The sequence below is a fragment of the Rhinoderma darwinii genome, chromosome 1, assembly GCF_050947455.1.
Source record: "Rhinoderma darwinii isolate aRhiDar2 chromosome 1, aRhiDar2.hap1, whole genome shotgun sequence".
Taxonomy (NCBI): Eukaryota; Metazoa; Chordata; class Amphibia; order Anura; family Rhinodermatidae; genus Rhinoderma; species Rhinoderma darwinii.
Window position 1 is genome coordinate 648,139,369 of NC_134687.1, and position 26,487 is coordinate 648,165,855.

At 43.5% G+C, this 26,487-nt stretch overlaps 1 protein-coding gene across 1 annotated transcript in view; it reads right to left on the reverse strand.

Moving 5' to 3' along the window:
* Nucleotides 1-1,233: 1,233 nt before the first annotated feature.
* LOC142655967 (uncharacterized) overlaps nt 1,234-26,487 on the reverse strand; it is a 75,444-nt gene continuing 50,190 nt past the window's right edge. Inside the window, 9 exon segments of the mRNA XM_075830762.1 lie at nt 1,234-1,653; nt 1,656-1,934; nt 1,936-3,401; nt 14,178-14,301; nt 14,386-14,553; nt 15,045-15,199; nt 24,605-24,728; nt 24,813-24,986; nt 25,480-25,631. Coding sequence (XP_075686877.1) covers nt 1,264-1,653; nt 1,656-1,934; nt 1,936-3,401; nt 14,178-14,301; nt 14,386-14,553; nt 15,045-15,199; nt 24,605-24,728; nt 24,813-24,986; nt 25,480-25,554 — 2,955 coding nt within the window. The 5' untranslated portion in view covers nt 25,555-25,631 and the 3' untranslated portion in view covers nt 1,234-1,263.

Sequence of the window (26,487 nt, forward strand, 5' to 3'; positions counted from 1 at the left end):
CCAGGGAGAACGTTTGTGCGCCTGGCTGATCGTGGAAGAATCCTCCGCTGGGGATACTCCTCTAGACTGGCAGGTCACGCAGGGTTACGTAAGACCCGGGATTTGATTGCTCGTCATTTCTGGTGGCCCACACTGCCCAAGGATATTGTGGACTTCGTTTCTTCCTGTGCTGTATGTGTAGCCAACGCCTTGTGGCTCCACATACTGGCATGGCCATGACTAAGGACGCAGGAGACGTCTGAAACGCGTAGGCTCCCCATCGGGTTGATATCCCTCCTTGCACGCCAGGATCTCAGCCTATTGATCCTTTTTAAATAATCACCCATTAAAACTTAGAAATAGTTTATATTTTATCTACATCAGCGCTGGACCCAACTTTTTCTTCACTGCTGCCATAGGTACCTATAGAACTATAGATATTCACCTGCTCCCTGTTGGCCAGCTGCCTTACCGCCAATGCGGTACGGCCCAGTGGGTCCACAGACCCTTCGTGACACCTACGTTGCTATGCCACCGTCCTTAATGGGCAGAAGGGGCATGTTAAAAACCATCCCCATTTTAAAGCAACCAGTCTTCTTTCATAATTCAATCAGCATGACAGAGTGATATCATCTGCCTTGTCCTAGTTAACACTTTCTTCTGAGCGAACGAGAACATCACTGAAATTATGTTAGCAGATCATTTTGTGGCAGGGCTGAAATGCAGTGGAAATTGGGTTTTTGTGATTACGTTAATGTTCCTGGCAAGGAATGACTTTACAATTAATTGCAATTCATTTGATCACTCTTCAGAACAATCTAGAGTTAATGCAAATTACCGTTATAAAAATTTAAGCAGCAAATTTTGTAAAAAACAAAATTTGTGTCATTCTCAAAACTTTTGGCCAGGACTGTACAGCTGACACCCACTGTTCATGGTGCAGACTCCCCGTCATACATGTACAGCGGTTTGGGGAAATGCTTTTCCAACATTGTTGTATCTACGTGGCAGATATTGTGAAAGGTTAAAGGACGTTTAAATTAATCTCACAAAGTGACACATCAGATTTTAAAGCAATGGGGCTGTGTTCACAAGGCCATAATTGGCTGCATCGCTAAGGGGTTATTGTCTGTGAATAACCTGATGAGTTAAAAATCTTTTTTTTTGCTCCCATAGCTTTTTCCACATTTCAAACAAGAATACAGGTTTTTTCTGCAAATTTTTTGGATGAGTTTCAACATTTTATTTCCATGTAAAACATTTTCCATATATACAACATCAAAATTACTTCTCCCCTCTGTGAGCTTTCTCATGTTTAACAAGATTTGATTTTCGTAAAAAGCATTTCCCACATTCTGAACATGAATGTGGCTTCTCTCCTGTGTGCATTCTCTCATGTTTAACAAGACTTGATTTTTCTTTAAAACATTTTCCACAATTTGAACATGAATAGGGCTTCTCTCCTGTGTGAATTCTCTCATGTAAAGTAAGATATTTTTTATCTCTAAAGCACTTGCCACATTCTGAACATAAATATGCCTTAGCCCACGGATGCCTTCTATCATGTATATCAAGACTTGATTTTTCTGTAAAAAAATTTCCACATTCTGAGCATGAACATGGCTTCTCTCCTGTGTGACTTCTCTCATGTTTAACAAGATGTGATTTTTTTTTTGTGTAAAGACTTTCCCACATTCTGAACATGAATATGGCTTCTCTCCTGTGTGAATTCTCTCATGTTTAACAAGATGTGATTTTTTTGTGTAAAGCATTTCCCACATTCTGAACATGAATACCGCTTCTCTCATGTTTAACAAGATTTGATTTTTCTGTAAAACATTTCTCACATTCTGAACATGAATACGGCTACTCTCCTGTGTGACTTCTCTCGTGTTTAACAAGACTTGATTTTTCCGTAAAACATTTCTCACATTCTGAACATGAATACGGCTTCTCTCCTCTGTGACTTCTCTCATGCTTAATAAGACCTGATTTATAGGTAAAACATTTCCCACATTCTGAACATGAATACAGCTTCTCTTCTGTGTGACTTCTCTCATGTTTAACAAGATTTGATTTTTCTGTAAAACATTTCTCACATTCTGAACATGAATACGGCTTCTCTCCTGTGTGACTTCTCGCATGTTTAACAAGATTTGATTTTTCTGTAAAACATTTCCCACATTCTGAACATGAATACGGCTTCTCTCCTGTGTGACTTCTCGCATGTTTAACAAGATTTGATTTTTCTGTAAAACATTTCCCACATTCTGAACATGAATACGGCTTCTCTCCTGTGTGACTTCTCTCGTGTTTAACAAGACCTGATTTTTCCGTAAAACATTTCTCACATTCTGAACATGAATACGGCTTCTCTCCTCTGTGACTTCTCTCATGCTTAATAAGACCTGATTTATAGGTAAAACATTTCCCACATTCTGAACATGAATACAGCTTCTCTCCTGTGTGACTTCTCTCATGTTTAACAAGATTTGATTTTTCTGTAAAACATTTCTCACATTCTGAACATGAATACGGCTTCTCTCCTGTGTGACTTCTCGCATGTTTAACAAGATTTGATTTTTTTGTAAAACATTTTTCACATTCTGAACATGAATACGGCTTCTCTCCTGTGTGAATTCTCTCATGAAAAGTAAGATCTGCTTTATTTTTAAAGCACTTCCCACATTCTGAACATGAATATCGCTTCTCTCCTGTGTGACTTCTCTCATGTGTAACAAGATTTGATTTTTCTGTAAAACATTTCCAACATTTTGAACATGAATACGGCTTCTCTCCTGTATGAATTCTCCCATGTTTAACAAGAATTGATTTATAGGTAAAACATTTCCCACATTCTGCACATGAATACGGCTTCTCTCTTGTGTGACTTCTCTCATGTGTAACAAGATTTGATTTTTCTGTAAAACATTTCCCACATTCTGAACATGAATACGGCTTCTCTCCTGTGTGACTTCTCTCATGTAAAGTAAGATGTGTTTTATTTTTAAAGCACTTCCCACATTCTGAAAAGGAATATGACTTCACCCCTGTATGACTTCTCTTATGTGTAGTAAGACTTGATTTATGTGTAAAATATTTCCCACATTCTGAACTAGAATACAGTTTCTTCCCTGTGTGAGTTCTGTGCCTAAAAGACCCTGAGATTTTTGTGAACTGTTTACCACATTGAAACCTTTTACCCCCTTTCTGAGCTATACTTGTGGTAACAATCTGGGATTGGTCAGGAAAAGGTTCCTTATGATAAGGGGAATTATATGATAGAGCTGTACTGTGAAGTCCTGGATGTACATTAAGGACAATGTGGGTTTCTCCTGAAGAATGCTGCTTGATATCTTCATCTTCATGTTCATAATTTATCGAAAACTTTACGTTTCGCTCAGAGTTCTGAATGACATCTTCTGTTAGGATGAAAAATGGATTGTGATTTTTATATTTTTCAAACCACAAAGTAGACAAATTTATAACATATTAGGCTGCATGCAGTTTTTTTTATATAGCCAATCAGAAGTGGATCCAGCAGGGAGGAATTGTGGAGGATTATACGTACACCATTTGGGATAAATATTTGGCCGGATTTCTTGTGTGTTGTGGGTCGTATTCACTACGTGTGAACATTCCCTTAAATCGCACGGTGAATGACATTAGCAAAATGCTAGTGCAAGAGCATTTTGCTGTGTCACGATCTGTGGGTATGTGGACCTATTGGGCCATACCGCCGTAGCGGGATAGCAGCTGGCCGAACAGTGTACCAATTCAATGTATATATAGTCCATGCACAAGGGTACCTGTAACAGTTCAGAGTGTAGTAACGGCTAGGCTCAGATGGGACCTTGGAAGCAGACACCAGGTGTAGTGTATCACAGCAGGCGTGACCGATGGCACAACACGACTCCAACTTTCTAAGGCACAGGAACAACAGTAGCACAGGATACAGGTACGGGACCATTTGCAAACTAATATAGGTAAACACACCAACGCTCAGGCAATGAGCAAAAGGGCAGAGCCCTTTTTATAGTCCAGGGTGATCATGGGTTAAGTGATGAGTATTTTCATGTACGCACGCTGGCCCTTAAAAGCCGGGCAGGAGCGTGCGCGCACCCTACGAGACACCGCAAAATGGAGCAGAAGTGAGCTCTGGCGCCTCCTGGGGATGAGATGCAGGCCAGCTCTCACAGATCAATATCTGCGGCCGTCGTGAGTAATCCTGACGGTCCGCGGCCGTGGACGCTTTAGCATTCCCCCTCTTACGCCCCCTCTTCCTGGGACCAGAGCAAGGGGGAACTTTTTAATGAGGGCAAGAGCATTTAGGTTCTCTTCTGGATCCCAAGACCTCTCCTCTGGACAAAATCCCTTCCAGTCCAAAAAAGTAGGAGGACGAACGTTTTATTTGGTAAAGTCCAGGATCTCCTTAACCTCGAATACATCAGAAGAACCATGGGAGCAACTGTAGGGCTAGGCGTTTTTGTGTAGCGGTTCGGGACCATAGGCTTCAGGAGAGACACATGAACCTGGGAGCAAACTTGTATGACGGCATCCTCAGCCGGATATTCCTAGAGTATAGCCAGGCTTTAATACCTGGAAGATACGAAGATGGCTCTCTTCTCTCTCGCTTTTCACTTCATGCGATCGACTGCCTGCAGAATAGAGAAACGGGTTTGCTGCCAGACCTGTAGAAAATATCCAAATGCAGAGACAGCTGTGGGTACCAGGGACATAGCCAGAACAGGAAGAGGAATTTGTGGATGTTAGCCGTAGACAATGTAGAATGGTGTGGAAGTAGTGGACTCACTTGTGTGGTTGTTGTACGAGAACTTGGCCCATGGAAGAAACTGTACCCAATCATCATGCTGCATGGAGATGAAGAGGCGAAGATAATTCTCCATGGTCTGGTTATTCCTCTCTACTTGGCCATTAGACTGGGGATGAAAGGCTGAAGAAAAGTCCAATTTCACGTCTAGGAGTTTACAGAGGGCTCTCCAGAATTTCGAGGTGAACTGAACGCCCCCGATCAGACACGATATGAAGGAGGCAAACCATGCAAACGGAAGATGTGCTGGATGAAGAGATTCACCTGCCGAGGAGAGGCAGGTAGGCCGGTCAGCGGGATAAAATGAGCCATTTTCGAGAACCGTTCCAGAGGAAGGAAGGTCAGTGACAAAGTCCATTGCTATATGCTGCCAGGGAGCATTGGGCAAAGGCAGAGGTTGGAGGCTTGGAGTGAGCAACTTTGTTGGACGCACACACAGTGCAGGACGAGACAAAGTCCACCATATCTTTGGGCAACGTGGGCCACCAGAAATGCCAGGCAATCAGATCTCGGGTCTAAGGAGCACAGCCAGTTTAGAGCTGTGCACCCAGCGAAGGATTCTCCTCCTGCCTGCCAACCGCACAAAAGTCCTCCCCAGAGGAATGTCTCTAACTTGCAGAGGATTAGCAGAAATAATAGAGGATGGGTTAATGATACATTGCGGAGGCTCCACGGTGTCCTCTGTTTCAAATGACCTGGACAGGGAATCGGCCCTCACATTGCCTGCGGGCCGGTAGTGGAGCACAAACTGGAACCGGGCGAAGAACAGCGTCCACCTGGCTTGACGGGGGTTCAGCCGTTGAGCGGACTGGAGATATGTAATGTTCTTGTGATCGGTGTATATCAGGATGGGGTGGGTTGCGCCCTCTAGCAGATGTCTCCACTCCTGCAGAGCCAATTTAATGACCAGTAACTCCTGAACCCAATAGAGTAATTGCTCTCTGTGGAGGAAAAAAGGTCCTGAGTAATAGCCACATATCACTGCCTTTTCTTTGAGGCTTCTCTGGAACAGAAGTGCACCTGCATCAACAGAGGAAGCATCCACCTCCAATGAGAACTGTCGAGAGACGTCAGAATGATGGAGGATTGAGGCGGAGGTAAAGGCATTCTTGAGGATATTAAATGCAGATTCTGCCTCTGGAGTCCACACCTTGGCGTTGACACCCTTCTTGGTGAGGGTAGAGATGGGAGCCGTCAATGATGAGAAGTTTGGAAAAAACTGCAGGTAGAAGTTGGCGAATCCCAAAAAACGCTGTATGGACCGCAGGTCCCGAGGACATGGCCATTCCTGGACGGACTTTACTTTCTCAAGATCCATCTTGAGACATTGATCCGAGATGATTTAACCCAGGAAGGGCAGGGAGTTATTTTCAAAGACGCACTTCTCCAGCTTGGCATACAGACGATGCTCCCTTAATCGCAGAAGAACTTGACGAACATGCCTCCAATGAGTCGTCGGATCGGGAGAGAAAATCAGAATATCATCGAGATAGACAACAACACAGACATAGAGAAGATATCGGAAGATATCATTGACACAAATTCCTGGAAGACCGCGGGAGCGTTACACAGTGCGAATGGCATCACCAAGTATTCGTAGTGCCCGTCTCGAGTGTTAAACGTGGTCTTCCACTCATCACGTTCACGAATTCAGATCAAATTGTAATCCTCACGCAAGTCTAGTTTAGAGAACTTGGCTACTCGTATGCGGTCAAATAGTACGGAAATTAGTGGCAACGGATATTTGTTCTTGACCGTGACTTGATGGAGACCACAGCAGTCAATGCAAGGCCGAAGAGATCCGTCTTTTTCCTTGACAAAGAAGAACCCGGCCTCAGCCGTAAAGGTGGACTTTTGTATGAAACCCCTCTCTGGATTCTCCTTGATATGGGCCGATAAAGAGTCTCTGGCAAGGAGAGAGGGTATACCCGACCAAGGGGAGTGGACGCATTTGGAACCAGTCCAATGGGGCAGTCATAAGCCCGGTGTGGAGGAAGCGTCTCAGCCTCCTTACTGAAGATATCCAGAAACTGAGAGAAATGAGGGGGTAATCCTGCAAATGAATGTGGCAGAGAATACTGTACAGGATGGATCTGTAACAGAAAGCGGCTACTACATTTGGAGCCCCATCCGAGAACTTCTCCGGAATTCCAGTCCAGGACTAGGGCATGTAGTCGGAGCCAAGGCAGGCCCAGTAGGACAAGATTGACGGCTTTAGGCAAAACAAGAAACAATATTAGTTCCGAATGAAGGGCTCCAACTTGGAGCTTCAGCGGCTTGGTTTCAGATACAATCGGGTCGGGCAGAGGCAGTCCATTCACTGAGGCAACAGCCAAAGACGTATTCAGAGGGACTGTGGGGGCAACTGGAGAAGATCCACTAGGTCTTTTTGGATGAAGTTTGTTGCGGACCCTGGGACCAGATATGCAGAGACCCGGTTCGTCTTTTCACCAGACACTATGGTCACGGGGATAGACAGTTTCGAGAACTTTCTTTCTAGCGCCGTTCCACCTACGGTTGTCCCTTCAACCAATCTTAGACATTGGAGTTTCTTTTGCTTCTGGGGGTACAAACGCACAACATGGCCTCCGAGGCAGCATTACAGATAAAGTCCTGAAGTGCGTCTGCGGTGTTTCTCCAGGGCAGACAGTTTGAGTCGGTCCACCTCCATGGGCTCCTCTGGTGGGACAACTGGTGAGGGCAACAGGGATTGCTGGAAGATAGGAGCCAGCTTAGGGAATCTTCTCTCCCGACGAACATCTTGGGATCGCTCCCAGATCCTCATGTCAATCCGGGTGGCTAGAAGTATGAGGTCAACCAGGGTAGGCGGCAGATCACGAGCAGCAAGCTCGTCTTTAATTTTAGGAGACAGTCCCTGCCAGAATGTAGCCACCAAGGCCTCATTGTTCCAGGACAGCTCTGTCCCAGGGTGTGTAACTGAATGGCGTACTCACCGACGGAGGTGACCCTCTGGCAAAGGGTCAGAAGAGATGCAGCGGCTGAGGAGACTCGTCCAGGTTCCTCAAATGCCGTGCGAAATGTCTGTAGGAAACACTGGAAGTCACTGGTCTCTAGAGTTTGCTGATTCTAGGGCCTTGCCAGTAAGGAGTGAGACTATAAATGCGATCCTTATGCCATCAGTAGGAAATGCTCTGACATGTAAACTGAAGTGGATCTGGCACTGGTTCAGAAATCCCCTGCAGGTCCTCGCGTCTCCGTCGTAGCGAGGAGGTAGTGGCAGTGAGAATCGGGAGTCAGCACTGATACTGACCGGAGGAACAGCCGGAGCAACAGGAACGGATGCTGAGATGACTGCAGCTTGTGTATCCAGCCGATGTGTAACGGCGTTCACCGCCTGGAGGAGTTGGTCCTGTCGTAATTGGCAGACTAGCATATCCTCCTGCATGGCTTGTGATGTCGTCACGGACTTGGGTTGACCTGCGGGGTCCATGGCCTGAGTGTACGGTCACAATCTGTGGGTATGTGGACCCATTGCGCCATACAGCTGTAGCGGGATAGCAGCTGGCCAAATAGTGTACCAAGTCAACGTCTATATAGTCCAAGCACAAGGGTACCTGTAGCAGTTCAGACAGTGGTAACGGCTTGGCACAGATGGGACCTTGGCAGCAGACATCAGGCGTGGTGTAACACAGCAGACGTGACCGATGGAACAATACGACTCCAACTTTCTAAGGCACAGGAACAACGGTAGCACGGAATACAGGTAGCAGGTACGGGAACACTGGGAACAGGAGAACACTAAGGGACCATTTGCAAGACTAACACAGTAAACAAAACAACGCTCAGGCAATGAGTGAAAGGGCAGAGCCCTTTTTATAATACAGGGTGATCATGGGTTTATTGATGATTATTTTCAAGTGCACCCTATTGGACACAGCAGAACGGAGTGGAAGTGATCGCTGGCATCTCCTGGGAAGGAGATGCGGGCCAGCGCACACAGATTTATGGCTGCGGCCGTCTGGGTGTGAGTAATCCCGGCAGTCCGCGGCCGTGGACGCTACACTCTGACTCCCATGTGCACTTTGCCCTAGATGTCTAATGTGTGCTGCAAGTAGTTCTCACTAATAACTAAAAAGCTGCATGTACACGGTTCTCTCGTCACGCTATTTTGTCTTTTGAAGAATCGCTGGAAATTGTGGCATTTTGCAGTGACTTCACAAAAATCGCGGAAAAATTTTACAGTTTTACTTTTATTTACAAGAATTTTCACAGCTCTAAAATGCTGGTACAACTTCATAACATCGTTGGGGACTGAGAAGCATGACTATTTGGAACTTTTCGATAAAAACCATAGGTGTGTGTCATGGGGTTCGTTCGGTTAATACACGATCGACAGAGCCACACAGCCAGTGACAACATGGCAACTCCAGCAGGGTTTATTTCATCCAATGCTTACAGAACAAGTAGCCTTCAAAGCAGGAACAACACACAGTCCACAAAATCAGGTAATCACAGGAAACTCCTCAGAGCGCTGGCCTCAGCTTCAGCTCTCATTAAAGTCTACATCCAGGAGATCCCTCTCCTCCCCAGGACAAGCTCTTATATACCCCTCAGGGGGGAGGAACATCTTGGCAGTTTCTAGTCACCATCATTTGTTGTAATGACTTTAGTTTGTAGTTCTACTGTCTGTATGTGAGTTGTGTCTTTTATACTCTTAGGCTGGGTTCACACGAGCATGTTACGTCCGTAATGGAAGGAACGTATTTCAGCCGCAAGTCCCGGACCGAACACACTGCAGGGAGCCGGGCTCCTAGCATCATAGTTATGTATGTTGCTAGGAGTCCCTGCCTCTCCGTGGAACTACTGTCCTGTACTGAAAACATGATTACAGTACGGGACAGTTGTCCTGCAGCGAGGCAGGGACTCCTAGCAATGTACATAACTATGATGATAGGAGCCCGGCTCCCTGCAGTGTGTTCGGGCCGGAACTTGCAGCCGAAATACGTTCCGTTCATTGCGGACGTAACATGCTCGTGTGAACCCAGCCTTATGTGTATTGCCCAACTATTGTCTGCCACAGCCAGGATGAGAACACAGTGGGGGGAGATAATTGGATCTGCTTGGTTTGCTGGTCTGCACTCTAACTGAGTTATGGTGGTGCCTCCTGATGATCCCCTGTGGAGACTGGACAATGATGACACTTTAGGTCTTGTGTCTGCACCTCTGACTCATCTGATTGTCCATAGGCTGGAGATACGACCTGTGGTACCGGATTACAGAATCATTCCTCTCTGCTGAGGACTCACAATAAATGACACAAAAATGCACAATCACAACCTCTCCCCTCATAAAATAAGTGAGCTGGCCATGTGGCCTACACAGGTCGCTGGCTGCCCCACTCATAAGCCACTTATTGCAGTTCTATAGGAACAATCCACAGGCTGTAAAGAAAGTCCAATGCACATGTATATCCAGGGTAAAGAGCAATGTCTGGAAAAACCATCACAAGGTTCAAGAAATTTCTACAAAAGTTCCACGTCATCTGTTCGTTTTGGAAGACATGATCCGGTGGCTTCCAGGGTAGTCCAGCCCGTGAGATGGAGTCTCTGGGGTCACGAGGTTTCTTGAGACCTTTTATCCAGTTTAAAGGTTTCTGCAGATTCAGCATGGCCCAACCACACACTTTCCTCCCCACTACATCTCACCACAATATATTGGGTAATGCTGGCATACTATCTGACCCATCACCCAGGCAAAAACCATACCAGAAAATACAGTCACTGTTGAGAATTGTCGTGAGTCCTGAGAATTTTGGTGGCAGAAGATGGGGAGCTAGAAGTCCACTTAGTTTGAGAAAACAAGAACCATAATTGAAAAGGGTCTGAAGTCCCACCATCATGAAGGTCCCCACTGCTGTTGGGACCCGTGTCTTGTCATCCTTTGCAGACCTGCTCCTCCAACGCTCCTTCTTCCACCTAAGAACTCGCTGACACTCCAGTCTTCTCCTCATCCATGTTGGAAGACTGTGTGCCTGGAGAGTCCATACTGACTGCAAAATTCACATAATTAACGAACTCCGACAAATCAGATCTCAAGGTAACAATACAGCTGGGTTCCTCAATCTCTTGGAAATCCTGGGCTGAAGGGAATGCGGGAAACACATCGCCAGGAGAAGCACAAACATCATTGCTCACTAGTGGGTCTGTTTCGTGTGACTTAACTTCAGTTGGGCTTTTAGAACTGGCACTGATGATCTCAGTGCTAAAGGTTTCAGGAGGTCCAGTGCTAGTTATATCTCCTGTGTCTTCCTCATCCACACCAGCACTAGCCATATCTCCTGTGTCTTCATCATCCACATCAGTGCTACTTCTATCTCCTGTGTCTTCATCATCCACAGTATTTGTTTCTGTAGATATATAGACATCCTCTGTATGCATACCTTCCGAATCTTTTCCCTCTTCCTGGTGCTCCCACGTCTTATGAGATATGCTACCCCCACACTCCATATCACTCACCTCAGGACATTCTGGAGCTTTCTCTGGAGATCTGTAGCGATCAGAGCCTGGAGCAGCAGCATAATCCTTATAACACTGTGCTGGTCGTACACACCATGTTTGCGGCACATCTCACTCTGCTTGTGCCAGACACCAATTCCAATCCCAGAACTTATCATCCTTGGAGGCCAAACATCGCAGAACATCTATGGTCTCCTGGTACAACTCCCTGGCTCGCACAAGAACTTGTTCCTTCCTTACCATAGTTAGAGCCTGATGCCAAGCTCAGTGTTCAATGTCATTCTGTAGACTTTGATCCGAGACAGTCCATTGTCTTCTGGTAAACCACAATTGCTCTCCTCACGATAGACATCCTGGTGTGCAGACCTCTGTCCATCTCTCCTGCACTCTGTTGATCCCACATCTGACATCAGTTGTCATGGGGTTCGTGAGGTTAATACATAATCAACAGAGCCAGTGACGACAGGGCAACTCCAGCAGGGTTTATTTCATCCAATGCTTACAGAATAAGTAGCCTTCAATGCAGGAACAGCACACAGTCCACAAAATCAGGTAATCACAGGAAACTCCTCAGAGCGCTGGCCTCAGCTTCAGCTCTCATTAAAGTCCACATCCAGGAGATCTCCATCCTCCCCAGGACAAGCCCTTACATAACCCTCAGGGGGAGGAACATCTTGACAGTTTCTAATCACCATCATTTGTTATAATGACTTTAGTTTGTAGTTCTACTGTCTGTATGTGAGTTGTGGTCCTTTGTACTATTATGTGTATTGCCCGTCTATTGTCTGCCACAGCAAGGATGAGAACACAGTGGAGGGGATAATTGAATCTGCTTGGTTTGCTGGTCTGCACTCTAGCTGAGTGATGGTGGTGCCTCCTGATGATCCCCTGTGGAGACTGGACAATGCTGACACTTTATGTCTTGTGGCTGCACCTCTGACTCATCTGATTGTCCATATGTTGGAGACACAAAATGTGGTACCTGATTACAGAATGCATTCCTCTCTGCTGAGGGCTCACAATAAACCACACATAATGCACCATCACATGCGTGGGCGTGTGCGTGGGGAGCTCATCTGGTCCCAACCTACAGAAGAGTTACTGTACGACAAATTACTGAATAAGTCACTGCTAGCTATAATAGAAAGGTGTCAGAACACGCAGAGCATCGCAGCTTACTGCGTATGGAGCTGTGTAGCCGCAGACCAGTCAGAGCGCACACCCTGACCCTTCCACCTACAATAGGCAGTATCAGAGCTGGGCAATGGAAGAAGGCGGCCTGATCCGATAAATCCAGTTTTCTTTTACATCATGTGGACGGCCGGGTTCGTCGCTTACCTGGGAAAGAGATGGCAGCAGGATGCATTATGGGAAGAAGACATGCCGGCAGAGGCAGTGTGATGATCTGGGCAATGTTCTGCTGGTCATGGCATTCAAGTAAAAGTGGCACGTACCACCTACCTAAATATTAGTGCAGAAAATTACCCTCCTTATGGCATCATTATTCCTAACGGCAGTGCCCTCTTTCAGCAGGATAATGCCCCCGCCACACTGCAAAAATTGTTCAGCAAAGGTTCAAGGAGTTGAATTGGCTCCAAATACTCCAGATCTCAATCCGATCGATTATTTGTGGGATGTGCTGGAAAAACAAGTCGGATCCATGGGGGCCGCACCTCAAAACTTACAGGACTTGAAGGATCTGCTAACATCTTGTGCCAGATACCATGGAGATGCCACGTGGGCCATAGATGTTTTGGTAGCACGGGGGCGACCTACACAATATTAGGCAGGTGGTTTTAATGTTAGGGCTGATCGGGATAGACAGAGAGAGACATTTTACATAGTTAGTGGGTTAAACAAGGTCTAAGACCATCAAGTTTAAACTTTTTAGACTTACAAACCCCAGTTCATCCAGAGCAAGGCAAAAAACACTCTTTATAGAGGACGTCTGCTCTCCTCACACTTCTGTATAGTAAAAATACTTGTATACCCCATGAATCAACAATTCTGGAGCATCTTTTCTCTGAACTCATGCGTTATGCCATTCCTCTGTTATTCCTACTGGAAATATAAGATTAAATTGAGAAAAGGGTGTTACCATTTCCCTTGTGAAAGAGTCGTGTCCTTACACCTTCTGATATTGACAGCACTGATTAGATATTGTCAGACTGTATGGACACGCCCCCAGCTGGTAACGCCTATATATCAAATCATTCATACATTTCTAGGAGGAATAACAGAGGAAAAAAGCAAAGTTCTAAGAAAAGGTGATGTATAATTGCTAATTATGGCAAGTATTTAATATGTATAACGAATCCCAGTAGATCCAGAGGAAGGTGAAAACCAATCATCACATGACAGAGACCCAATTCTACATAAAGTGGAAAATACCTCACTGCCCCCGGCTGACAATTGGACAGATCCCTGGATCCACATTCTACATTACTACCAGTGACCCTGTATATTGTGACTTACAAGGAAGATATTTAACTCTTTGTTATATCTCCACATGATTGTCATGTCCGCTGTTCCCACATGGTAGAACTTTACACTCCTCATGTTGTAGAGATTATAAGAGCAGCGCAGATCAGTCACTGGTTATATAAGACTATGGTCACACATGGAAAAACGGTGGCAGAAATTTCTGTGTATGTCCAACTCATCTGATTGTGGGTAGTAAAAATTAATGGACCTGCTACAGAAACAACAGCATTCAGTTATATAGAAACTTCTACAATAAATTTGTGACCATTCCCTAGTGCAGCACTGCAGCAAAGCAAGGAAGGTGTGATCGAAGATCAGGAATCACATGTCTGTATATACTACTCGTGACAAAATTAACACTTCAACAACAAAAATAATAATATATAAATGATATATCTATATCTCACCTTGTGATGTGCGCGGCCGGTAGTTCTCCATTATGACCTCCTCGTACAGATCCTTGTGTCCCTCTAGATACTCCCACTCATCCATGGAGAAATAGACCGTGATATCCTGACATCTTATAGGAACCTGACACACACAATGATACAGTCATCACCCAGACACCTCCAGTGCTGTTACTGTAGAATTTCCCAGCATTCCCAGCAGTGTCACCTCTCCAGTCAGCAGCTCCGTCATCTTGTAGATCAGTTCTAAGATCTTCTTCTCATGTATCCGGGAGTGAGGGGGAGGCTCTGTGATGGGACTACTGCTCCATCCTCCTGACTCATGGATGACGGGAGTCGTACAGTCACCCGATGTCTTCTTCACTATTGTGTACTCCTGTGTATGGAGAGAGACACTTAGAGAACTGAGCACAGTATTCCCCCCTCAGTAGAAAGAGGGAGATTGTGACCCCGCTGTATAGAGCACTAGTGATCCCACATCTGTAATACTGGAGAACTCACCTACAAAAAGACATTGAGAAAATAGAACGAGGCCAAAACTAAAAAGGAAATAATATTGGGGGGACTAGAAGGACCATGTGCTCTCCTCCTGCCGTCATCTTCCATGTTTCTATATAGATGTCATCCTGATTCTCCTGGTTTCTTGTCATTCTCATTGCTCTACAACATTACTATTGCTGCATTGGTGACATGACACATAACTGTCCATATGGGTGGCTGATCTTCAGCTTTTCTGCTGTTGGCGTCTTGACGTCCCTTGGAAGGTCTGGACACTGTTATACAGGACACTGGATTCTTCCTATTACTTCCTATTATGTATTGTCCCTTCCCTATGTGTGACTTGTTCTATAATGTAGAAAAGTTTACCTCTCCGCTCAACTGGTAGATGATCTTCAAGGTGAAGTCTAATATTCTTCTGCTCATCTCATTCCTTTCGTTGTCCATCCTTGGTGGGTCATTCAGGAGAAGGAATGTTGTGGAGGAGAAGATGAGAAAACTGGAGAATCTGGTATTGCAGACGTCTTTATGAAGAGAGGAGAAGATGGAAATCATACAGGGGACAACATCATGTGTGACATACAGAACCTCACTTATTGAGCATTGAGAAAATCATCTTCTCAGAGCCGTCACCACATGGAATAAAGGGGTATTCCCAACACGGACATTTCTCCCCAGGATACGCCAGAAATGTCTAAAAGATGCGGCTCCACCTCTTCCCATGCTCGACTGTGTCTGGAACTCCTATACAAGTGAATGTAGAGAGTCGTGCACATGTGTGGTCACCTCTCCATTCATTCTCCACCTGGATGTAGTCATCAGAGCACATATGTCCGGCATCTCACTCGGCTCGTGTTCGACCAGCTGACTAGTGTCGCACACGAGCCGGGTGAATGATTTGAGACACGCAATAGGTGTCTCCCGGCCACATAACATAATCAAATATAGATGTGTTGTAATCGCATCAGTGTGACCCCTGATGAAGCACCGTGAATACTAGCGGTGCGGAAACGCGTAGGGACACGTGTTAGTGGCACGGATTGACCAGGTGTTATATCATAATACAGACAGGGGGAATTGTTGTTTGGCAGCATATGGTGCTAACAACAGTATCTTCAATCGCTCCTCCATCTGTCTGGTGCACCGTGCTTATGCCTTCTTAGTACTTTTGGCTATTTAGCCCAATTTTAGTAAGGTTTTCTATAATAAAAATCGAATTTTAATCGTTCATATAGGCAGTGATACTATCAATTAATCAAGTGAACGGACATTTGTCAGATATCAATGCAATAATTGTTGCTTAGTGTCAAAGAGTAAAAAAAATGGCCCAATTGGAACAGAACGCAGTTTTTCCCATTTAAATCAATGGGCAGATGTTTGGGAGGCGTTCTGCTTCCGATTTTTCTTAAGTTTTTCAGGCGTTTACGGCACGAAAAACGGCCGAAAACACTGTGAACCTACCCTCACAATAATAATCAGGGGCATAGTGTATGGCGCTATTATATTTAGGGGCACAGTGTGCGGCACCATGATAATTTTCTCTTTGTTTATAGGTGTGGAAATGTATGAAAATTGAGGAGCCAAAGACATCGGAGTGGCAAAATCAATAGGAAATCCGTGTATTTCACATAAAGTTTTTGTGCAGTCCAGGACTGATAGACAAATGGATGTTACCACTCCCCTTGTCAGGAGAATGTGTCCCTGCACAGTGTGATACTGTCAGTATGTAGGGAACCAGTCCTTTGACAACGGGAATCGTAAAACACCCATTTGTGAATACTTGCATAAAAAGGTAGTGTGAACAATAGTTTCTAACAGTCTGTTTTACTGCTGGTAGTATTTTAAAAAAGTAATTAAAACTAACTCGAAATAAGTTTATTTAGTCGCTATATTAGCGTTTACTGGGGGTATTAATTTTGGTCATCAGAACGCCCACCATTAATGGAGACTTGCCCTGCTCCCTAACTGCCCCGCTCAGGAGCTGCTAAGACTTAGAACAAACATTGGTCCTCACCAACTGTGCTTGGGTCCTAGTGGTAGTTCATAGGCCTGATGTGGCCGATGGACAAATGAGAGCTAATGGTGTTGTAGGGGAGAGACAGATTTTTACTCCGCTATAATAATCAACGTACACACTTGAAAGCGGCAGGACACATCTCTTTTAAGAATACCCTGCTAGCCAAACAAATCCCAGGGTGTCATCTGCTTAGTAGCCCCTTAAGCGCCGAGCCATTTTTTCCAAAAGGACCAAGATAATTGTTTTTCTTTTTGCCTCCTCACATTCCATCAGCCATAAAGTTTTATTTTTAAGGCTGCACAATAATGCTCACCAGAATCAGTTGTGCAGCAGGCACAGCACTAGGATGAGTTTGTGAATCAACTAGGGTCTGTGACCGTTGCTCCACCCTGCAGGCCTCTAGCACCAAGTACAGTTTACCTGAGGAAGAGCCCGAAATGCGTTGTACGTTCCGAATAAATCTTTTTATACCTATCTACACAACGGTGACAGCGCCCAATATATTCACAATTTCTTCCGATCACTCCGGATATCTTACATAGTTATTTGAGGCCTTGTTTTCTGCGGGACGAGTCGTATATTTTTTTAGGAATCATTTTCGGTTAAATACATTCTGGTGCTTTCCCTTCCGCAGGTAAGTGATGCACACGCACCTGGCCGTCCACGAGATGTAAAAGAAAACGTGATCCATCAGACCAGGCCAACTTCTATTACACAATGGTCCAGTTCTGATGCATGTGCCCATTGTAGACGCTTTTGGCGGTGGACAGGGGTCGGCATGCCAGCCCCAACTGCAGTAAGCTGCGATGCTCTGCGTGATCTGACACCTTTCTATCATAGCCAGCAGTAACTTTTTTCAGCAATTTGTGCTACAGTCGCACTTTTGTGGGAGAGGTCCATATGGACTAGTCTTAACTCCCTATGCACATCAATGGGCCTTTAGCGACCATGACACTGTCTCCGGTTCACCGGTTGTCCTTTCTTGGACCACTTTTTGCAGGTACTAACCACTGATACCGGGAATACCCCACAGGACCGGACGTTTTGGAGATGCTCTGACCTCTTCATCTGACACTGGTTTAAATGTTATGTCTGAACAGTGTGTGTGTGTGTGTGTGTATGTACCACAGTCGAAGTGAATTGTTTTAGTGGATGTATGTACATGTGTGTGTGTATATATATATATATATATATATATATATATATATATATATATTATATATATATATATATACACACACTACCATCCATTCAAAAGTTTAGGGTCACTTCGAAATTTCCTTATTTTTGAACAGTTTTGCTGTTTAGAGGAGCTATAAAACTGACCTTCCTTTGATCTAGTTGAGAATCTGGAGCATTACATTTGTGGGTTCGATTAAATTCTCAAAATGGCTAGAAAAATAAAGCTTTCATGTGAAACTCGACAGTCTATTCTTGTTCTTATAAATGAAGGCTATTCCATGCGAGAAATTGCCAAGAAACTGAAGATTTCCTACAACGGTGTGTACTACTCTCTTCAGAGGACAGCACAAACAGGCTCTCACAAGAGTAGAAAGAGAAGTGGGAGGCCCCGCTGCACAAATGAGCAACAAGACAAGTACATTAGAGTCTCTAGTTTGAGAAATAGACGCCTCACAGGTCCTCAACTGGCAGCTTCATTAAATAGTACCCGCAAAACGCCAGTGTCAACGTCTACAGTGAAGAGGCGACTCCGGGATGCTGGCCTTCATGGCAGAGTGGCAAAGAAAAAGCCATATCTGAGACTGGCTAATAAAAGGAAAAGATTAATATGGGCAAAAGCACACAGACATTGGACAGAGGAAGATTAGAAAAAAGTGTTATGGACAGACGAATCGAAGTTTGAGGTGTTTGGATTACACAGAAGAACATTTGTGAGACGCAGAACAACTGAAAAGATGCTGGAAGAGTGCCTGACGCCATCTGTCAAGCATGGTGGAGGTAATGTGATGGTCTGGGGTTGCTTTGGTGCTGGTAAAGTGGGAGATTTGTACAAGGTAAAAGGGATTTTGAATAAGGAAGGCTATCACTCCATTTTGCAACGCCATGCCATACTCTGTGGACAGCGCTTGATTGGAGCCAATTTCATCCTACAACAGGACAATGACCCAAAGCACACCTCCAAATCATGCAAGAACTATTTAGGGAAGAAGCAGGCAGCTGGTATTCTATCTGTAATGGAGTGGCCAGCGCAGTCACCAGATCTCAACCCCATAGAGCTGTTGTGGGAGCAGCTTGACCGTATGGTAAGCAAAAAGTGCCCATCAAGCCAATCCAACTTGTGGGAGGGGCTTCTGGAAGCATGGGGTGAAATTTCTCCCGATTACCTCAGCAAATTAACAGCTAGAATGCCAAAGGTCTGCAATGCTGTAATTGCTGCAAATGGAGCATTCTTTGACAAAAGCAAAGTTTGAAGGAGAAAATTATTATTTCAAATAAAAATCATTATTTCTAACCTTGTCAATGTCTTGATTATATTTTCTAGTCATTTTGCAACTCATTTGATAAATACAAGTGTGAGTTTTCATGGAAACCACAAAATTGTCTGGGTGACCCCAAACTTTTGAACGGTAGTGTATGTGTGTGTGTGTGTGTGTGTGTGTGTGTGTGTGTGTATATATATAACAGTGGAAGTGGATTGTACAGTGAATATATGTATGTATGTGCATATTTATGTATGTGTGTGGATTGTACAGTGATTTTACGACGTCACTAAAGTAAAAAGTGAACGTAGAAGAAATAGTCAGTTTGGAGATAATAAATCCACATCCACTCGTCATTCTCTACCCTCTGCCCTCTCTAGTGTTTTTTAACCTTCAAAAACTGGTGTTGGGAAAAGTAAATTTTAAAGTTTTTTTTATTTATTGCAGCAATTTAACCCCTTCGGGACTGAGCCCGTTTTGGCCTTTAGGACAAAGCCGATTTTTCAAATCTGACATGTGTCACTTTATGTGGTAATAACTCTAGAATGCATTTAACTATCCAAGTGATTCTGAGAATGTTTTCTCGTGACATATTATAATTTATGTTAGTGAAAAAATTTGGTCGCAAAAATTCAATATTTATTTGTAAAAAACACCAAGATTTTGAGAAGATTAGCAAAAATGTGCATTTTTCTAAATTTAAATGCATCTACTTGTAAAACAGATAGTAATACCACACAAAATACTTACTAGTTTATATTTCCCATATGTCTACTTTTTTGAACATTCTTTTATTTTTCTAGGACGTTACAAGGCTTAGAACTTTAGCAGGAATTTCTCATATTTTCAAGAAAATTTCAAAAGCCTATTTTTTCAGAGACCAGTTCAGTTCTGAAGTGGCTTTGAGGGCCTTATATATTAGAAAGTCCCCATAAATCACCTCATTTTGAAAACTGCACCCCTCAAAGTATTCAAAACAGCTTTCAGAAAGTGTTTTAACCCTTTAGGCGTTTCACAGGAATTAAAGCAAAGTAGAGGTGAAATTTACAAATTTCATTTTTTTTTGCCAAAATTCATTTGTAATACATTTTTTTCTGAACCACAGAAGGTTTTACCTGAGAAGTGCAACTCAATATTTATTGCCCAGATTCTGTAGTTTTTAGAAGTATGCCACATGTGGCCCTAGTGTGGTAATGGACTGAAGCATAGACCTCAGAAGCAGAGGAGCACCTAGTAGATTTTGGGGCCTCCTTTTTTTAGAATATATTTTAGGCACCATGTCAGGTTTGAATAGGTCTTGTGGTATCAAAACAGTGGAAACCCCCCAAAAGTGACCCCATTTTGGAAACTACACCCCTCAAGGAATTTTTCTAGGGGTAAAGTTAGCATTTTGACTCCACAGTTGTTTTGCTGAATTCATTGGAATTCGTCTGTAAAGGTAAAAATCTACTTTTTTTTCTGTAAAAACGTAGACATTTTTAATTTTTACAAGGAATAAAAGAGAAAAAGCACCCCAGCATTTGTAAAACAATTTCTCCCGATTACGGAAATACGCCATATGTGGTAATAAAGTGCTGTTTGAACCCACACTGGGGCTTAGAATGGAAGGAGCGCTATTTGGCTTTTGGAGCTCAAATTTAGCTGGTATCGTTTTTGGGTGTCATGTCGAATTTGAAAAGCCCCCGAGGGACCGAAACAGCAGAAGCTCCCCCCATTTGGCAAACTACACCACTTAAGGAATCTATCTAGCGGTATAGTGAGCATTTAGACCCCACACGTCTTTTGCAGAATTTATTAGAATTAGGCCGTAAAAATTAATATCAACATTATTTCCACTAAAATGTTTAATTTTTTCAATTTCACAAAGGATAAAGGAGGAAAAAGCACCCCAACATTTATAAAGCAAATTCTCCCGAGTACGGCAATGCCCCACATGTGGTCATAAATGTTTTTCCATTAGAAAGTAATTAACCCTTTCCGAACTGATCCATGTTTTGCTTTTTCTTTTTCGCTTTTCCTCCCCGCTTTCAGAGAGCCATAGCTTTTTTATTTTTTGGTCAATAGAGTGGTGGGAGGGCTTATTTTTTGCGGGACAAGCTGTAGTTTTTATTGGTACCATTTTTTGGTACATACAACTTTTTGAGCACTTTTTATTAAATTTTTTGGTATAGCCAAGGTGACCAAAAAACAGCGATTTTGCAGTTTAAAATTCTTTATTTTTCAAGGCGTTACACCGGCGAGTTAAATAATGGTATATTGTAATAGTTTGGACTTTTACGGACGCAGCGATACCAATTTTGTGTATTTTTTTTACATTACTTTAGAGAAAAAAATGTGGAGACTTTTTGGACTTTAAATATTTATTTCATTTTTTCCACTAATAATAACTATTTACTTTTGTTTTTACACATGTTATTAGTCCCCCTAGGGGACTTGAACCAGCAATCATTAGATCACTGGTAGTATACACTGCAATACTAATGTATTGCAGTATATTGTCATTTTTACATGCTCCTGTAACAGCACGATCACTGTTTCTGTCCGTTAGTCCCGAGTGTCAGCTGTAATACACAGCTGCCACCTGCAGCGTATGGCGCGGGTTCAGCGCGTGAGACGCTCCATATATCACCCCCCACACCACGATATGCTATTAAGTCGTGGTGCGCGAAAGGTTTAATGCGCAGCGGATAGTGCAGAGTGAAAATTAAAAATTTTCACTAATGTGCCATTTTAGTGCACTATATGTTGCGCCCAGTTTGTGCCACAAATACTTCATAAAATATTAACCGGGTTCTCCCGGGTATGGTGATTCCATATCAGTGGACGTAAACTGCTGTTTGGGCACGCTGTAGGGCTCAGAAGGGAAAGAGCGGCATTTGGCTTTAGGGAGCGCAGATTTTGCTTGGTAGTAGCTCTGGCGTTTTGCTGGTATTTCAGTTTATAATGTGGGGGCAAATGTAGGCTGGGCAGAGTACATCAGGGGCATAATAAGAGGGTATAATAATGGGGTAAATAAATAATAATCCGCAGATATGTGGGCAGTGTCGCATTTATAAATGGCGCCCGATCTTATCCACTTTTGGAACACTGCACATTTTGCATCGCGATATTCTGGGAGCAGGAACTTTTTTTATTTTTTCACCACCGGAGCCGTGTGAGGGCTTGTTTGTTGCGGGACAATCTGTAGTTTTAATTTGTACCATTTTGGGGTACATGCGATTTTTTTAATCACTTTTTTTTTCATTTTTCAGCAAGCAAGGTGACCAAAAACCATAAATTCTGACAATGTTTTTTATTTATTTTTTACGGCGTTCACCCTGGGCTATAAATGACCATTATATTTTATTCTGCGGGTCGATACGGTTATGGCGATACCATATGTATATAGTTTTTTTTTTTACATTTTGCAGTGTTTGCGCAATAAAATAACTTATTTATAAAATAAATTATTTTTTGTGTCACCATATTCTGACAGTCTTAACTTTTTTATTTTTCACTCCAAAAAGCTGTGTAAGGGCTTGTTTTTTGCGGGACGGGTTGTAGTTTGTATCGGTACTATTTTGGCATGTATGCGACTTTTTGATCACTTTTTATTGTATATTTTGGGAGGGGTGGTGACCAAAAAAACTAGTAATTCTGGCATTGTTTTTCATTTATGTTATTTGCGGTTTTCACCGTGCGGGAAAAATAATATTATAGTTTTATAGGTGGGGTCGTTACGAATGCGGTAATACCAAATATGTGTACTTTTTTTTACGTGTTATTTTTTTTCTATAATAAAATACTTATTATAGGAAAAAAAGCAGTTCTTGTTTATGTCACTTATAACTTTTATTTTTACACTTTTTTTTAAAAACATTTTTATTCTTTTTTTTACTTTCTTTACTGGTCTCACCAGGGGATACTTAGACTTGCAGCTCTGATCGCTGCTGGAATACATTACACTACCTACGTAGTGTAATGCATTCCAACTGTCATTGTGACGTGACAGTCACTCTGACAGAAAGCCTACGACGACCAGCCTCTGGCTGGTCCTTATAAGCTTCTGTACATGGCAGCCCGGAAGCCATTGTCTGGCGTCCGGTTGCCATGAGTACCATCGCCAGCCCCCATGATTTCACGTGGGGGCTGCTGATCTGCGCTAAACACCTTCAATTCGGCGATCGCAATTGAATGACGCATCGAAGGGGTTAACTGCCGAAATCAGCGGCGATGGGCCGCTGATCGGCAACGGGGAATGCAGGACAGACACTCTGCACAGACAACCACCGCTGCGGTGTAGCGTCGCGCAGCGGTTAACTGTCAAAGCACTGACGTAACTGCACATTGAGGTGCGCGAAGTTACTGCACACCTCGACGTGCAGTTACGTCAAGGTGTGGGAAGAGGTTAAAGAGTTCTGACACTTCGAGTTGCAGAAAGTGACATTCTTCATGTATTTACATTGTGATCCTCAGAGTCAGGGTCAGCAGAGCAACATATCGGAAGTCGTTGTTCTCCTGAACTCTGACTGAAGTTGCTCGGACTTTCCGGGTTTCTTAACCCCTTCCCAACATACAGTTACGTTATAGCCGGGTAGGGGAATTATGGAGCGGGCTCACAGGCCTAACGAAGGCCCCCAGGTCTGCCATCTTTGTGCTCCTATTACCACCTACCTCTGGCAGAGCATAACAGAAGCCTGTCAGAAAGAAGATAAACTGCAATACATTAGTGCTGCAGTATATAGTGCATGCAAACCAACAATCACTGGTTCAACTCACCTAGGGGGGGGGGCTAATAAAAAAAACAACGTCAAAAATCAATTAAATAAATGTTTTTCATTATGTACAATAAAAAATATTAAAAAGTAAAAAAAAACCTTTAACCCATTTTCCCCCTAAAGTATCGTAAAAAATAAAAAAATAAAATTTGTATTGCGGCGTCCGTAAAAGCATGAACTATTTCAATATACCAGTATTTAATCCACACGGTAAACACCGTAAAAATAAATACATTTAAAAATGCCAGAATGCCTGTTTTTTGGTCACCTCATCTCCCACAAAAAGTGGAATAAAAAGTGATCCAAACCTCGCATTTACCGCAAAATGGTTTTATTAAAAACTACAACTTGTCCCACAAAATATATGCCCTAGTGCCGCTCAATCGATGGAAAAATGAAAAAGTTATGGCTTTTGGAAGGTGGGGCAGAAAAAAAATAAAAAAAAATGGCTGCGGCGGGAAGGGGTTAAAATATGTGTGTGGTCTAAAAGAGATGACATCAGAACGTGTGGGCCAGTTTCATCCTGGAATGAGTAGGCTCATACGATGAATTACTCTCCCCACAAATGTGCACAGATGTGTAATGTAATGACCCCCACATCACAGATTTACAGCAGGTGTTCACAACATGGCTTCAACATGGCCACCAGTCCAGCCTGTGCCCACAATAATGCCAAACATATATATATATATATATATATCGGTCTCTTCTTACCTTGTGACGTGCGCGGCAGGTAGTTCTCCATCATGACCTCCTCGTACAGAGCCTTGTGTCCTTCTAGATACTCCCACTCCTCCATGGAGAGATAGACAGCGACATCCTGACACCTTATAGGTACCTGACAAACAAAATGATACAGTCATCACCCAGACACCTCCAGTGCTGTTACTGTAGAATTTCCCAGCATTCCCAGCAGTGTCACCTCTCCAGTCAGCAGCTCAGTCATCTTGTAGATCAGTTCTAATATCTTCTTCTCATGTATCCGGGAGTGAGGGGGAGGCTCTGTGATGGGGCTTTGACTACTGCTCCATCCTCCTGACTTATGGATGATGGGAGTCGTACAGTCACCTGATGTCTTCTTCACTATTGTGTACTCCTGTGTATGGAGAGAGACACTTCGAGAACTGAACACAGTATTCCCCCCTCAGTAGAAAGAGGGAGATTGTGACCCCGCTGTATAGAGCTCTAGTGACTCCCACATCTGTAATACTGGAGACCTCACCTACAAAAAGACATTGAGAAAATAGAACGAGGCCAAAACTAAAAAGGAAATAATATTGGAGGCGACTAGATGGACCATGTGCTCTTCTCCTGCCGTAATCTTCTATGTTTCTATATAGAGGTCATCCTGATCCTCCCAGTTCCTTGTCATTCTCATTGCTCTACAACATTACTATTGTTGCACTGGTGACTTGACACTTAACTGACCATATTGGTGGCTGATCTTCAGCTTTTCTGCTGTTGGCTTCTTAACGTCACTTGGAAGGTCTGGACGCTGTTATACAGGACACTGGATTCTTCCTATTACTTCCTATTATGTATTGTCCCTTCCCTATGTGTGACTTGTTCTATAATGTAGAAAAGTTTACCTCTCCGCTCAACAGGTAGATGATCTCCAAGGTGAAGTCTAATATTCTGCTCATCTCATTCCTGTCCTTGTCCATCCTTGTTGGGTCATTCAGGAGAAGGAACGTTGTGGAGGAGAAGATGGGAAAACTGGAGGATCTAATACTGCAGACGTCTTTATGAAGAAAGGAGAAGATGGAAATCATACAGGGGACAACATCATGTGTGACATACAGAACCTCACTTATTGATCATTGAGAGACACATCTTCTCAGAGCCGTCAACACATGGAATAAAGGGGTATTCTCAACACAGACATTTCTCCCCAGGATATGGCAGAAATGTCTGATAGATGCGGCTCCACCTCTGGCCGTGATCGGCTGTTTCTGGAACTCCTATACAAGTGAATGGAGAGAGTCATGCACATCTGTGGTCATCTCTCCACCTGGATGCAGTCATTACCTCACCAGGCTAGTCCACATAGAGGTGGGACCCAAGTTATCAGACATTTATGGCATTTCTCGCAGGTGAGAATTTGCAGCTTAGAAGAGTAAAATTAAGACATTTCCCCCCGACAATGAAGACCTGACTCCTCACAACTCGACACATGGCGGATACTGGGGAGACTTGGCTGGCATCTCACAAGACATGATGCACACCATGCAGTCAGTGTTTGATATGAACTTTAAGGTTCTGCAGCAGCTGAGGTAACATTATATATATACATATATATATATATATATATATATAAAGGGAACATGCAGTGTGATCTCTTATCTTGTTATGGTACAGGAGGAGTTGAGCAGATTGATAACAGAATTTTTTTACTTATCAGTAAATCCTTTTTCTCGTTTAATTCACTGGGAGACGCAGTATCATGGGTATAAGCCGCAGTCACTAGGAAGCGGACACTAGGTAAATATAAAAAAAAGTGTGGTTCCGCCCAGTGAGCTATAACCTCTGCTGAACACTCTGAAGCAGTCCATTAGGGTCGGAAAAAAGAATCATAGCCATGCGAGCAGCCTAAAATA